The sequence below is a fragment of the Papilio polytes genome, unplaced genomic scaffold (genome assembly GCF_000836215.1).
Source record: "Papilio polytes unplaced genomic scaffold, Ppol_1.0 DF824158.1, whole genome shotgun sequence".
Classification (NCBI taxonomy): domain Eukaryota; kingdom Metazoa; phylum Arthropoda; class Insecta; order Lepidoptera; family Papilionidae; genus Papilio; species Papilio polytes.
The window spans coordinates 766,461-781,959 of record NW_013525046.1 but is presented as its reverse complement, the minus strand read 5'-3'; the positions used below and the strand labels follow the sequence as shown (position 1 = coordinate 781,959).

At 32.0% G+C, this 15,499-nt stretch overlaps 1 protein-coding gene across 1 annotated transcript in view; it reads left to right on the top strand.

The window, feature by feature from the left end:
• The window catches only part of LOC106111478 (protein mothers against dpp), a 4,484-nt gene extending 3,121 nt beyond the window's left edge, over positions 1-1,363 (top strand). The window contains exon 3 of the mRNA XM_013293597.1: positions 4-1,363. Within this exon, the coding sequence (XP_013149051.1) occupies positions 4-359 (356 nt within the window). The 3' untranslated portion in view covers positions 360-1,363. The remainder of the gene's footprint in view (positions 1-3) is intronic.
• Positions 1,364-15,499: the final 14,136 nt, after the last annotated feature.

The window sequence follows — 15,499 nt, the reverse complement described above, 5'->3', positions numbered from 1 at the left end:
GTCTGTCGGATGCAGCGATATTTGTACAGAGCCGCAACTGCAACCACCATCACGGCTTCCATCCCTCCACCGTCTGCAAGATACCTCCGGCATGTTCTTTGAAGATATTCAACAATAGAGAGTTCGCTCAGTTGCTATCCCAGAGTGTTAATCACGGTTTTGAAGCTGTTTATGAGTTGACTAAAATGTGTACAATTAGGATGTCTTTTGTGAAGGGTTGGGGGGCGGAGTACCATCGTCAGGATGTGACGTCCACCCCCTGCTGGATTGAGATCCACCTTCATGGTCCCCTGCAGTGGCTAGATAAGGTGCTTACGCAGATGGGTTCCCCTCACAATGCTATCTCGTCGGTATCTTAGCCCGACCTCCATACTTAACCCCCACCGTATCCCATGTTGAATTTCAATAACTCGATAATCTCAAAAAAGAAGCATTGTTATAACCTTTTCCGGAACTGTGGCTTTTTGTATATTTACTTGCATGAAACTAAATCTAATCTTATGTTGAAAATAGGACTGGTATGGAACACATGTTCGTACCTACTGAAAATTTGATATCATAATCACATCTGCAATCCTTAGTGGTAAGCAGAGACCATGGACCATTTGGCTCCATGATATTATTTTAATATAGATAATGCATTTATTATGGTTAATTTACGATATCATTTAATTAAAAAAAAAAATTAAACACAAAATTTTTCGTCACAGTTTCGATTTTTTTAACATCCCTGAAGTAATGTACCAATGGAACTAATATATCTGAAATATTAAAATATTTGTCGAGCCCCAAAATTTGTTCTTGAATAATTCAGCTCAAGTTATGTGTCCAAGTAAATTTAAACGTAAGACGTATTTAGTGTAACTATTATAAAGACATGTATATGTTAAAAAGTGAATATACTCGTGAATGTTTATGACAACAAGATATTATTTGATGTAAATATGTCTGTTTGTATTGAGGTTACATTCAAGTAACGTCAACAGTTTGACAGAAGCTGGCAACACTAAATGTCTACTGTCAATTGTACACATAAATTACCATTGAAGGTAATTTTTTTATATGGTAATCATAATTGAAAAATGACAAGCGATTTTACAACTTTGTATATGTCGTTTAAATAAATACAATTTTATATCTTTTACACATGCACATATTAAGAGAAAATATAAAAAGGATTTGTGGCTCCACAAATTAGGATACCATTTTTAAGATGTAAAAAATAAACGATTATTGCGACGAATGTTTATAAAAATTTGATTTACATAAGTGAACATTACCTTTTGTGTCACTTCATAATTTTTTTATTACATGACAATAGTTTTTTAAAGTTTTTTTGAATAGAAATCAGTCGAATTTTAATATATTGTGATTGTTAATTGAATATAAATGAAAGTAGTCGCATCATAAAATATTATTTTCATCAAAAAACTACAAGATAATTTGAAGAATTCATATTTATTGCTCAAAGTTAAAATTTCAAATGGCAACTTCCGTTTAAAAATTTGAATTTTTTAAAATAATTGGCATAGAGCAAAAGAATCAAGTTTTTTATTATATTTTTTTCAACAATTTTTTTAACAGATTTTATACGTTTTTTTTCTGTTTTTGTATATATTGAATAAATTGACGAAAACAAAATTTTGTAGCGGGGCCACATTTATTTTCTTGAGTTTAAGTAAGGCATGTGTTCTTTTTCTTAGTATAAGTAAATGTGAATTTAAAAATGATGTATGTACGAAGTGGAGGGAAATGTGAGGGTACTCGATTTTAAATTGAGTTTTATGTTTCGCGTTGTATTTAGTTAATTAGTACAGTCGGGCACAAAATTATGTTTAGGATTTCGAATTTATTTTGAGGAGTTTACTAGTTTGTCAGGATTTTTTTTTCTTAATTTTTTTTGTTGTTCTTGTGTGAATATGGTTGGTAAAATATTGAATTATATAATATAAGATTTATTGAATCATGAATTGAATGAGTTTTTTGCGAAAAAAAAATATTTTTTATTTTTTAAAGTTATATTTCTTGATATATGTGCAAGTAATTTGATTGTAATTTATTGACAAACTAGAAACCATGTGTAGTGTTTGATATATTTTGAAGGTACGTAGTTTTTGTTCGTGACTGTACTATAGTACAAATTGTGCCATTTGAATCAGGTTTCCTGTTTTATCGTTTTTAATTTTGTTTTCAAAATTCAAATATCGTTTTTATATCTAATTGATTTTGGATTTGTTAACTATGTTTTAAAAAAATATTTTATATTTGGAAACTGCAATTGTACACAGGATGTTCTTTTATAATTTAGTTTTTAAAAAATCTCAAAGTAACAATTCTTGCTTTTTTAAATGGAAAAAAAACCAAATTGGGGTAGCGCAGGTAAATAAAGATAAAATTGATCTCAAGATATGAAATAAGATGTTTTTAGTTCCTCCGGATGTGTTGTATCTGCGCCAGCCTCAGCCCCATCGCCTTCGCTAGTGCAATTGTTCAAAATATATTATAAATGTATATTTTATCAAATACAAGTTTATTATTTGCAAAATATTACTTTTATAGTAAAAAAATCTATTTTAATCAATGACTGTATTAACAAGCGCTAACATAAACAAATAAAGTGTTAATATTATTTGAAAACTCAATAATTCTGACCAAAAAAATTTTTTTTTGCTTTTTAAAAATTTTATAAAATTGTAATTTGTACTTGAGGTCATATTCTAGTTACAATATTTACCAAGTTAAATGTTTATATACCTGGTGTTAAAACTCTATGTACAATAAGCTTGTACTAAATACCGTCCATTCATTATTTTGACTATTGGATTACAAGATATCTATTTAAAAAAAAGTCATAAAATGTATGCGGCGTATACTATTTGTAAAAGATTTAATGCATGCATATGATTTTTCGGAAACAAAACTTTTAATATGGTCCCTCGAGCCTGATATATATGACAATAAAATAACCTTAAATAATTCTAATGCGCTGTATACAATTAATAAGAGAGTTACGAACCAATTGTCTTATCCGTCAGTAATGCTTTCTCCTTCTTTTACCTTCTTTCTCTATCTTAAACGCAATCAGCTTTTTATACGCTTTACCACTTTATTCTAACAGTGCTTTAGTTTTGTACAGCGAAATGCCTTAACATTTTATCTACAAAACTGTTAAATGATATTTTATTTTAATATACTTTAGTATATAAGAGTATAGTCAATAAACAAGGGTTGTTTCCCGTTTGTACGTCAGGTCTACCGGTCAATCGGCCCGGTAAATATTTTTTTCCGTTCAATCGAATTTAAATTATAGATGCTTGTAAAATAAGTTATTGAAACTTACTTTTGTTAATAACCAATAATAATTATTATTCAATATAAAATGCAGGCATCGGTCGAACGGGAATAAACATCCTATTGGGCTGATTGATAGGTGGACTTATCGTACGAACGGGAACCACCCTAACGAGTTGTAAGCCTTAACTGACTACATGTTGAATTTACCTACAGTATGTTAAAAAATTCACAGAGCTTAGATTTTTTAAAAATAATCATGTAAAATTTAACTACAATTTATAAATGTGCTTTTATTTAAATGTTTATGTAAGCGAAAGGAGCTTGAAATTATACACAAATATGTTTGGATTTATTGGCAAAAAAATAAAAATCTGTTTCAATCAATGCAACAGAACTATGGTTTAAAAAAATATACTAATTGAAAACTCAGATAAAGAAAAAAGTGCCTAAATGTTTGTCTTGTAGTCTTAATCTAGCATTTGTTCAAATGAAAAAAATATAGGACTTAAGTCCTATATTATAAGTAAATAAATTATAAGGGAAATTTGAAAAATGTTGCCATTTAAAATACGTGAAAATTCAGTGTCATTTTTATTTTCCATCGTTTAAAAAATTACAAAGTTGCTTTTACAAAAAATTCTATTATTTTCTGAATGAAAATGCGTTTTTTTAAACTAATGAAACAAAATATATTCTAGTACTGTGAAAAATAAATTATTTGAACAATAACAAAGTCATTTGTGTTTTCTGGTAATTTTAAGAAATGCCTGATTTAATAAATTTATGTAAGACGGTTTGTATGTATTTATGAAAGTAACATTTGTATGGAATTCGTTCAGCTGTTTTATATTCCCGTACCGTTTGAATAATGTTTAAATAGACGGCCATTGTTTTGTTGTGTGAGTGAAATGTAATATAGTGATGTGCTCGGTTTTGAAATTGTACAAATTGTGAAGTGTCCTTTACGCTGTAAGACTGTCTATCGATACGTCGCTAGTGATGCGCCCGATGTCGATAGATACGTCACAACTGTTGTAGGTTAGGTTTATCGTAATAGATGCCATTGTTCATGTAATTTTTATTATTGATATTTTTTTTCTCCGTTTAGCATATAATAAAATTTCTTTTATTTAGAATTTCTGTGTATGATTTTAAGGAATTTGTTTTAATAACCCAAGCAACTCGTAAATAAACAAGGGGGCGTCCATAAAATACGTGAGGTGTTATTTTTTAATTTTCTGAAAAGTTGCGTTATATATGCCGAACACCTTCTTTCTCCAACGTAAGTGGATGAGATTTGACTGGACCCCCCCCCCCTTAAACACGTCACGTAATTTATGAACGCCCCCAACCAGAATTACAGTCGTCTCGTAGACAAAAGATCTGTGTGTGTGAGAAAGAGAGAGAGAGAAAATATTTTTTTTTTATAATTGTTGATTTTGTTGACCTTCAAATATAGTAAGCCCTCGTTGGCACAAATCCCAGTTGGCACCGCATTTAGTGTTGCATTTTGAATTCTAAGTAAACTAACACGACTTTTCGTTGTAATACATCTACTAAATACGATGGCTGTTAGAAGTATTAAGGCCTGTCCCACCACTGGCTGATAGAGGTTCAGATAGCTTAAAATGAAGTCACTGTCAGGTAAGGTAACAACATTTCCGATATTTTCATGACATGTTCAATTGTTTTTAATTTACCATTCAGTGGGACAGGCCCTTAGTCTCAAAAGAAGTGGAAATGCGATCATTTGGACTTATACAATTAGTAGAATATCCGCATTGCTACCCCATTATTTACGAAAAAGCAAAAAAAAAATGGTGTAGAGGATGGTATTATGTCATCCCGTCAATTCCCTTTTTCAAACAGAAAAGAATAGGTATTTAGTGTAAAATTAACGGATTATCTGTTTGCTATTAAATTGCTAACAGCACCTATCGTTTTTGATTGATATCAAATTATAGGTTAGAATGTATCGACGACTACTTTCGTTGATGCAATATGTTAGGTAAGTCCCCTAATTATGCCACTTACCGGGTTAAACCATGGTCGCTATGTAACAGTAGCGAAATAATATGCAATTTATCGCTCACTGTCTCGCACCTGCGGTGAATAGTAATGACGCAAGTGTCATGGCCGCCACGAGTGAAAATTGGACGTTTGTGTCCTGGCTTCGAAGGACTCTAGAAAGGGTTTGCAATGATTGAGGAAAACTATTTAACGAAGTAATCGAGATATACCCCAGTGGTTATTTGTGCACTATATGTCAATTGTTTGCAATACAATTCAAGTATGATTAGTTTATTTCTAGGAAGCCTTTGATAGTTCGTTCTGAAACCAATAGAATGTTGATTAAATTGGAACTAAAATGGTTTCTATGTTGTGATTCTGTTTTAAGAAAATTAATTTAAATATGCGTTTTATGTGCAAAAAGCATGAATTAATATTTTTACTAAGGAAATACTTGATAAAAATGTTACAAATAACCGATTAATGAATCTTGTATTTAAGTTCTTGGATTACAACTTAAACTTGTACTGCATCAAGTTACGTATGCTTAATTAAGTAATATACTATTGTTTACGGAAGTGAGGCAGCGCAGCGATGGGCGATGTATTTTTTAAAAGTGTTCGCATTTATTGTGTCTATTACGTATTGAAATACAAGAACAATATCAATTCAATGTTTTTGTTTTACAAAGTTATAGATAAGAAACTATAAAGTTTTATTATTACAAAAGTACAAAGTGGCTGTAAGAGCTTATGAAAGTGATTTTTTCTTTATTTGTTTTAAAAAAAAACTTAATTTAAACAAGATGATCAGTGGTTTACTTTGGTTATGCAATAAAAGTTGCAAAACCTTTTAAAATAAGAGAAGTTAATAATTAAACATTAAAACGCATTTCACGAAGTCACGTTGCGTTTGATAAATGAACATTGACGTATTGATATAGACTAGGAGACAAACATTAATTTGAATTGTCTATTTTTGGTCTAGCTTTATACATCTTTTTGCGTAAAATTAAATATGGTAAAGGCTGGTGGTCTATACCTAGAAATCTGTCTGAATGACTTCGCACACGGAAGTAGTTTTTTGATACACAAAATGGTTTTTAGAATGTAAAATGAGTCATGCGTGTTATACTGGTGATATTTAAAAATTATTTTTCAAAGGATGCAATAATCGATTTCCTTAAACTCAAAAGTTTCTAAATGTCATATTTAATGTTATTATTAAAACAAAGTAAAACTTTCAATTTAAAATCAACACCAGAATGATTTTTTTTCTTTTAATTAATAAGTGTTAAAAACACATTATTAAAACTCTCCAAATATATTGATTATAGAAACTTTTTAGCTAAATATGACCTAAACATTGCAAATGATTAATTCTTGATCTAAAATCAATCAATATTATAAAACAGCTGTTGCTCGCGACTTCGCCCGCGTGAAATTAAAACATAGCCTATGTTACTCACAGATAAATTACCTTTCTAACTGTGAAATAATTTTTAAAATCACCCCAGTAGTATTTAAGTTATTTCAATACATACAAAAAATACAAATCTTTCCTCTTTATAATAGTATGGATTAAATCTTACTGCTTTTAGCTCTTTGACTATAAATAGTTGTGGACAGTCTTGGCCTTGCGGGGTGCATCTAGATCACTCTGTGTCACTCGGCTCAAGGGCCCCAGCTACTTCTTTCTCCCTTGCCCTCAAATACCTTTACTAAATGCGTAACTAGCATACGGAATTGCAATGTTAAATGCAAGTTTTTGCTGCATTTGACGTCACTTGATCTGCATTTGTTTGTTGACTATTGTAGATATATTTATTAAAATTGCATTTAAAAGGAAGGTTTACCAGCCAGTTATTATATCATACTAATATTATAAATGCGAATGTTTACATGGATGGATGGAGGCTTGTTAGATTTTGTAGCATAAACTGTGGAGGCTTGTTAGATTTTGTACGATAGTCTGGAAGAACACATAAGCTATTTGCTCTTTTTTATTCCACGCGGTTGTAGTCGCGGCCGAAAGCTAGTCTTTTAGTATTTTTTACGAGACAATGAAACGTCGAAAACCCGGAATATCACAATACAAAGAGATATGCTAAAAAACGTGTTAATTATGCAATTGTTTTGTAATTATCTTTAGTTTTTACGTTGCTTGTAAAGTTTATGGAGGCTGCGGTATCATGTATGTATTCCGACAATGTACGCCAACATGTTTCCACAATGAAAACTTACTGTGTTCTGCATCAATGTATTGAATACTTTGGTTTCGATGTCTCAATATAAATTTTATTGATCATTACATGACAAAACATCCTCATTTAGATTTTCTCACGATAATTAGTGAGTTATAAAATAAAATTAGCGAATAAAAAGGAAATAGACGGCCATTATGATAGACTGGTAGTAATTAATCTTTTAATTTTTAATAGGCCTTGTTCGAATATCTGTACTAATATTATGAAGAGGAAAAATTTGTACTTTTGTTATCGATTCACGTAAAAACTACTGGGTCGATTTTAAAAATTCTTTCACCATTGGAAAGGTAATTTATCTGTGAGTGATATAGGCTATGTTTTTTTTTTCGGTGAAGTCGCGAGCAACAGCTGGTTAGTAGTATTTTTAATATTGGCTGTAATCCGCAACATCGCGAAAATAAAAGTAATCAGCCTCTATGATATTCCAGATTATATTTGTGTTCCAAATTCAATCCAGTCCGTTCAGCCGTTCTGAAATTATGCTTTAACTAACACATCCAAGCATTCTAAGAAAATTCATTTTTAAAAACCTTAAAATTATGGTATTTTAAGTCATCCATGTATATAATAAAAAAAATATATTGTCGTTAAATCGATTCAATGAGGAGGATCGATTTAATAAGTAGGTTGACCTGAACGCAAACCACAGCTCGGTGGCAGCTAATGCCATTACAGCACGCCTTGTTACAGAATGTGTAACACTGTATGAACGGTTAAATTATTAACCTTCGTGGCTTTGTCTTAGATAATAGTTAAGATCAGTGTGTGATTTATAGATGCATATGCTTCGTTTTTTAGCATGCGGGGAGGAATTAACAGGCTTTTGTTTCTATTCAGTGCCATGGGCGGTTGCCGACGTCCTACCCTAACTCCGGCACTGCCTTTCCCAGACAACATAAAAACAGGACTTCAGGCCGTATTTCCCACAATGAGTCACGCACATTTAGTTTTTTTACGAAAGGATATTACCGACGAATTAAGTCTCCACGATACCAGTACAATAATTTAGGTGTAATTAGTATGAAATATTAATTATTATATTTTTTTAACAAGAATCTATCCGAAATAAGATGTTGGGCAGACCTATTTATACACGATAGATGTCCAAAAACCGTAGAAAATAACCATAAACCTTGCAATCAAAGTGCATTAACCTATTTCCTTCGATTCAATATGCTACATAGATGCGTCACCTTCCAAAACTAATTTAAAATGCTTAAACCAAGTCGGGTTCTGTTACAAAACCGCGCAAGGGCTCCGCAGACCGCATAACAATATAACTGCGCTGTTGAAACGAAAACTGCGACATTATAAATACAAGTGGCGACTCAGAGCGCTGCAGACGCGAGTGCGTGGCGGCCATTGCTGGTGCTAAAAGAGCGGCAAATTTTGACGTTTCGATTTTCGTTCACAAACAAGAAATGTTGTTGAAGGTCAGTGATATTTAATTTATTGTTTGTTTACTAACGGACTGGTTTTATCTGTTTGTGGGAAAAGGAGACATGTGTTTTTAATAAATGAGAAAGTGTTATGAAAAAAAAAAAATTATTACTTTTGAATTTTAATAAATAATGAAATAATAATTCAACAAATAAATAATTTAGTAATCGATTTTACAAATTTAGGTCTAAAATTGTTTTTACTAGAAACTAGCTTTTTATCTAAACTTCGTGCTTTGTGTTAAAATAGTTTATATATTCACGTATGTTACAATTAAGTTACAACGACTTCATCATAGTAGTAGGAGGAAGTAAAATAATATTTTTAACAATAACAAGGGTGAAAAATCATAAATCATTAACAATACGTTTCAGTACTTAGTTTATCACAAATTACAACTAATGTTAGCAAAGTAAAGTACTTAAATATTACTTTAAACATAGGAACACAATTATTACTCCCCTCCATTCTTGACTATCTTAGATGCTAAATGCATGAAAGTTCTGGAAGGTCCTACTTGCATTTGATATGTTATTGAATTGCAACGAACCGTTCCAGAACCTTCTATAGTCATGTAGATGTAGTAATTAGAAGATTTCGAGGCCGCAGTGAAATTTACATAAAAACAAAAACAATACATATTTCATAGTACAAAGAAACGCACAACATTTTAAGTGAATATTTCAAAATAGAGCGTCAGTGGTTCAGGAGTTGCTTGACTGGAAATCAGGTTTTGGGTTCGAATTCCGCCATGTACCAATGTATTCGGATTTTTAACATCATGTGTGCATAATATACCTGACATCTGACGTCATATCCGAGGGAGTAAAGATAGATATGACGGCAGATAGAGATGTATGGAGCAGCACATACTGTAACGACCCTCTATAGGGACAAAGGCAAGTTTAAGATGCTATTGTACATCGTGATGCAACCTGCACATACTCACTTGAATGAAGTCAAACAGCACTAGGACAGTGTGGTTGACTAGTCAAACTTAACTTTGGTAGGTTCAAACCCTGTCAGTGAGGACATATAGTGATAATTTCAAAGTATTGTATTGAAAACTAATATCAGGCGCACACCCTTTTTTAAATATTTCGCACATATGTTTTGCAATTGTCGATTCTTTCGCAGCCAATTCAACTGTTTCGTTGCCCAGGTAAGAATCGATTAGTATGCGTCCCCCATATAAGCTCCTAGTTAACTAGTCCTACTTTACTTTGTTTTACTTTACGACTAAACCGTTGTGCGATAGTTTGGTCAAAGTGTGCGCACGCTCTAAAAGATACTGTTTCAAATATATTTTTATGTCCGCGGAAGTAACGAAATTGTTTTTAATCGTGTCCATTCAAAATGTAGCGATAATACAGCAGTTTCTACACGGTTTAAGAAATTGTTATAAATGTAATTTAAATTGGTGCTTTTCATAGTTCGAAATGTTTTAATCGTGAGATACTGTCTATAGATAACAAAGCAATTTATTGTATAGTTTAATTATTATGAAACATTAACTTTTTTTAATAAAAACCATTTGATACTATCTCTATTTCTGTCAGAAGCTTTCGCACGTGTTTTGTAGCTTTGTTAAACAGAGCTTTAGACATAACCTCATAAGTTTTCCTGATGGAGTATAAACAGAACGTAATATGCAGAACATGTAATGAAAACGGTCAGAGACCGTTTATAATAAATGCAAGTAAGGTCTTTGAAGAAAACACGGGGTCTATTTTGTAGAGTTTATTTTTTATTTAGTTTACTAAACTGTTACATCTCAAGTAGATACGTTGTAAATAGTATTTACCCCGTATAACAGTCTTAAACTTAACTAAGAATTTTTTCTGGCTTATATATGTAAGCAATTAAGTAATTATTATTAAGTTTGTTACAATTATTAAAAAATTGTGTCACATAATATCTATTACGTTATAACTTAGGTATCTAGTAATTAACAATAATTATAACAAAGTATTTGGTTCATGTTCAACTTAAGATATCAAGCTATAATTGTCCAAGTCAAAGTTTTTTTATTTTTTTATAATATAAGGTGGCAAACGAGCAAGCAGCCACCTGAATCCATGGAAATGGAAAGCGACCGCTGCCCATAAAATCCACAATTGCAGATGCGTTGTCTACCCTTAATTGACGGAGGAGGAGACGCACATAAAGTAGACATTTCCCCTTCCTATGCGTCTCCTCCACCGTCAAATCTACTTTTCCTTCCCATCCTTTCCTCTTAAGAAAAGGGTGGAAAGAGAAAGGGACTAAAATTAAGCCTCCAATACAAGTTATAAATTAAAAATATAAACCATATTTTGGTCGTAAGAAAACACAGGATGTTCACCGGTTACCTTACGTTACCTTATCGTTACACAAAAAAAATGTTATATCTACATATACTAATACCAATACAGGAAAGATTTGTATTTTGGTATGTATTGAAATAACTCAAAAACTACTGGACCGATTTTAAAAATTCCTACACCATTAAAAAGCTACATTATCAGTGAGTGACATGGGCTATTGTTTTATTTACGCGGGCGAAGTAATGAGGAACAGCTAGCAATTATTAATTTAAACCTATGATTATGATGAGCGTTGACAAAAAATTTCTTGTTATTGGGAGTCACATTGATCTGCAATTCATGAACAGATAAAGTGATCAGATATGTTACTTTGCTTTACTAAAGGTTTACATTAAGAGAAGGTAAGGAGTAAAAGGTTAGCATGGTATGGTCATGTTATGAGGAGGGATAAATCGCATGTCGCATCGGTAGAGGTAGACCTAGAAAGAGATGGATGTATTGCGTAAAAGGTGACATGATCAAGGGAGTGATGACTGAGATGACGTATGATAGAGTTATAGGGAGGCCAAAAACCTGTTGCGTCACTACCGGAGTAGGATAAGGAGAAAGATGATTTTGATTTAAAAAAGTTTACATTGAAGTATAAGATATACACCCCTCTTAGTTTTTAAAAACATTTGGTTTTAAGTTATCAACATACGTCGCCAGATAATCAAGGCTACACTAGTTTTCGCCCGCGACTCCGTCCGCGTGGAATTAAAAAAAAAAGTAAGTGAGTAGCCTATGTGTTTTTCCAGACTATACTCTACGTCTATACCAAATTTCATCAAAATCCGTTCAGCCGTTTAGGCTACAAACTCTAACAAACATCCATCTAAACTTTTCACATTTATAATATTTGTATGATTTTTTTACGTATACATTAATAATAGTAAATAATAAGGCAATAACTGGTGCAAATACCTTCCTGGTCGTAGCATGCTAAAGCATTACGCAAAATAACCTATAACTAGGCGTAGTCAACATTCCAATATGGCTGTCAATTTAATTTAGGTTAGGTGTTGGATAACAAATGCTTTTGTGTTGACGAATAGAACTTTATCGCCTGTCCTACCAGATTGTAAATTGTCTAACAATCCAACATGAAAAATATGTGATGGAAATATCGGATTTTGTTACTTTATCTGACAGGGACGTCATTTTTAAACTATCTGAACCTTTATCAGCCAGTGGTAAGACGGCCTTTTGTAATAAAAGCGAAGAGATTTTAATGCATAATAAAATTTACTTAATGTAAACAATAGACAACAATTTTATCTTTTCAAACTAATTTTAATTAACAATTTTTTTTTTACTTGTATCTGAATGTATTCGGTATTAAATAGTTTTTTTTTTAGCTTTTTTATATCGTTATTTCAATCGACCTTTCAAAATAAAAGCGTGAAAACTTCCAAGGATTGCGTGACAATTCTCAGCCTATTCAAATATCTATTTAATAAATATTTTCACGCCTGTTACACTTGTATAGATTGAGATTTGTCAATGTATTGATATATAATTGTATACATTGCACTATTTGGTAAATAATTGCGCAAATAGGCCGCGTGCCAGCGTTGCCGAAGTCGACTGGCATGCTAATAGCTTGGATTGAAAAACCTCAAGACTCAGATAATGTACGAAAGATGACCCATTTTAGTGATTAACTGATTTCTTTTTAGGTTAGGAATTTTAAAATGTAATGCAGTAACTTTTAATTTATCGGTTTTGTAATATTTATTAAGTTAATTTTTTTTTTCCTTGCTTTTTTGAGTGGTTTTTAATCTTTTTTTTTCTTAATGGCCAGGACACATCGACTACTAAAGAGGTTAAACATGTTAATTTTTATTAAATTACTTGGATATTTTATTGTAGTTTGAAATAAACACATCAATTTAAATATACAGGGTGATTCTTAACGACTGATAACGGCTTTGTGGAGTTAGAGGATCTTAATAGAAGCGCAAAGTATGTTTCCTGAGTTTCTATAACTTTGAAGTCGAATAAATTTAAAACTATAATATAGGCCTAAATCTAACTTAGTAATACAATTCTTCTAGCTTAAACCAGTCTGATAACCTACATATACTATAAACAGATCGTAATTAATTAAACAACAGCAAAAACTTTTAACATGAACACAAAGCAATGTTATTAAAATGGTATAGACTCGGTAACAAGGCGACCTTGTATTGAAATTAATTATACGTTCATGAACGTATTGTGACCTTTACTACTATGGTAATAAGGACCACTTGAGTTATACTGGTTTCTTTGGAATGCAGACTATGAGTCGAATTTAACCACACCCGTACTTCTCCCGTGCACGGAAGTTCATACAGAGCTTTGTAGAGCATTCTTCAGGCAAACCGCGTTTGTTTGCATGACAATTAATTCTTACATGTGCTAAGTCTGCCTACCTCTCTGAGTGAAGGGCTTGTATCCTTAACATGAAGTTAAATGAATCTAATGTGAACTTGAATTTATGAATATTTTATTTTATTATTTACATTTGTCAAATTGTCAATTGCAAATGTCAAAATGACATGACATGATGACAAAGCATGGCAACTTTGCTTCCTTGATGTTGGCAGCAACTTATGGTCTCTTTCCCACATTAGGGTTTTTATCCAAAATATTTACTCCCTAAGTTTAATAGTGTTAACATATATAGCCTAAAGCGTGATGCAAGTGTAGGGCTTTTTATTAAAAAAATATTTATTCAAAAATATGCTGTAGTTGCTGACATCTTAGGCAACAAAGAAGTGTGTGTTTACGCTTTATTATAAAAGTATAGATTAAAAGCAATTTTAGATAAGATCCAATGTTAACTCTATTTTGCAATATATTTCTAATGTTACTTAACTTTGACTTAACTGTGGACATAAGCAGGCAATTAATTTATCACAATACCGGATCATTTTGTCATTTAAATATCCGTAAAATTTCCTTTTAGATTATACATAGAAAATGTGCAATTTCCAGGATTTCCTGCAGACTTCCTGCATGACTAACGCCCTCTAAGGCTGTACAAAAACAGGCGGACCTTTCCGCGTGCTCAAGGTCCATACATTCACCAACTAACGTCCGATTTACTCGTTTCTTTGTATATTTTATCGCAACAGCCGACAAACACGCCAATTCAAAATGTTTAGTACAATATTTAAATCATAATTTACAATTTAATAGCTATACTATGAAGTAATTTTTATGCATTAAGGGGGGGAAAGTTACGTTTTTAGTCAGAGAGACGTTAATCTCCTGAAAGGAAAATAAGTAACTAATGTTACATTTTACTTTCATGTTATTACAAACTAGCTATTGCTCGCGAATTCGTCCGCGTTATATTAAAAAATATAGCTTATGTTACTTACAGATAAATTACCTTTATAATGGTGAAATATTCTTAAAATCGGCCCAGTAGTTTTTACGTGAATAGAATACATACAAAATTCCAAAAATACAATTCTTACCTCTAAATAATATTAGTATAGATTGCTTACCCTCTCTATTGTATCCTTTCTTGTAATAATCAATTTCTGTCACTAAAGAAAAAAGCTTGATTATTCTATTCATAAATATTTCTTATAACAAATTAGCCCTATTTTAACATATCAATTTTCATTCCATGTTGTGCAAATCAAAAGCCTTGTTTGAGACACAGTGATCGTTAAACAAACATTAGATGTGCGTATACTCCACCTCCGTCATCAATCATCCTAAACTAAACAAAATGGCTGTCATTTCCAATTGTAACTGCACTTCAGCACAGTAAATGATGTAAAATCCAAGTACTTTGGACTTAAACATGGATTATTAAATACTAAACATTATTAAAGTTAATATAACAGTATGTTATAACAACATTTTAACAGTGGTAGAGCCCGTTCTAACAACTTGCACGAATGGGCCGGAACGCCCGGTGTAATACCACGACCACACAGAAGACAGGCGTGAAATGGAAGCAATTCCTTATTTCGTCTGATGAGTGTGGTGCCGGAGGCTCATTTAAGTCCAATTCTCTTTACCGCCCTTTTCTTATAAGGAGAGGATGGGAAGGGGAAGTGGATTTGACGGTGGAGGAGATGCATAGGAAGGGGAAATATCCTCCGTATGTGCGTCTCCTCCTTCGTCGGATAAGGGTAGG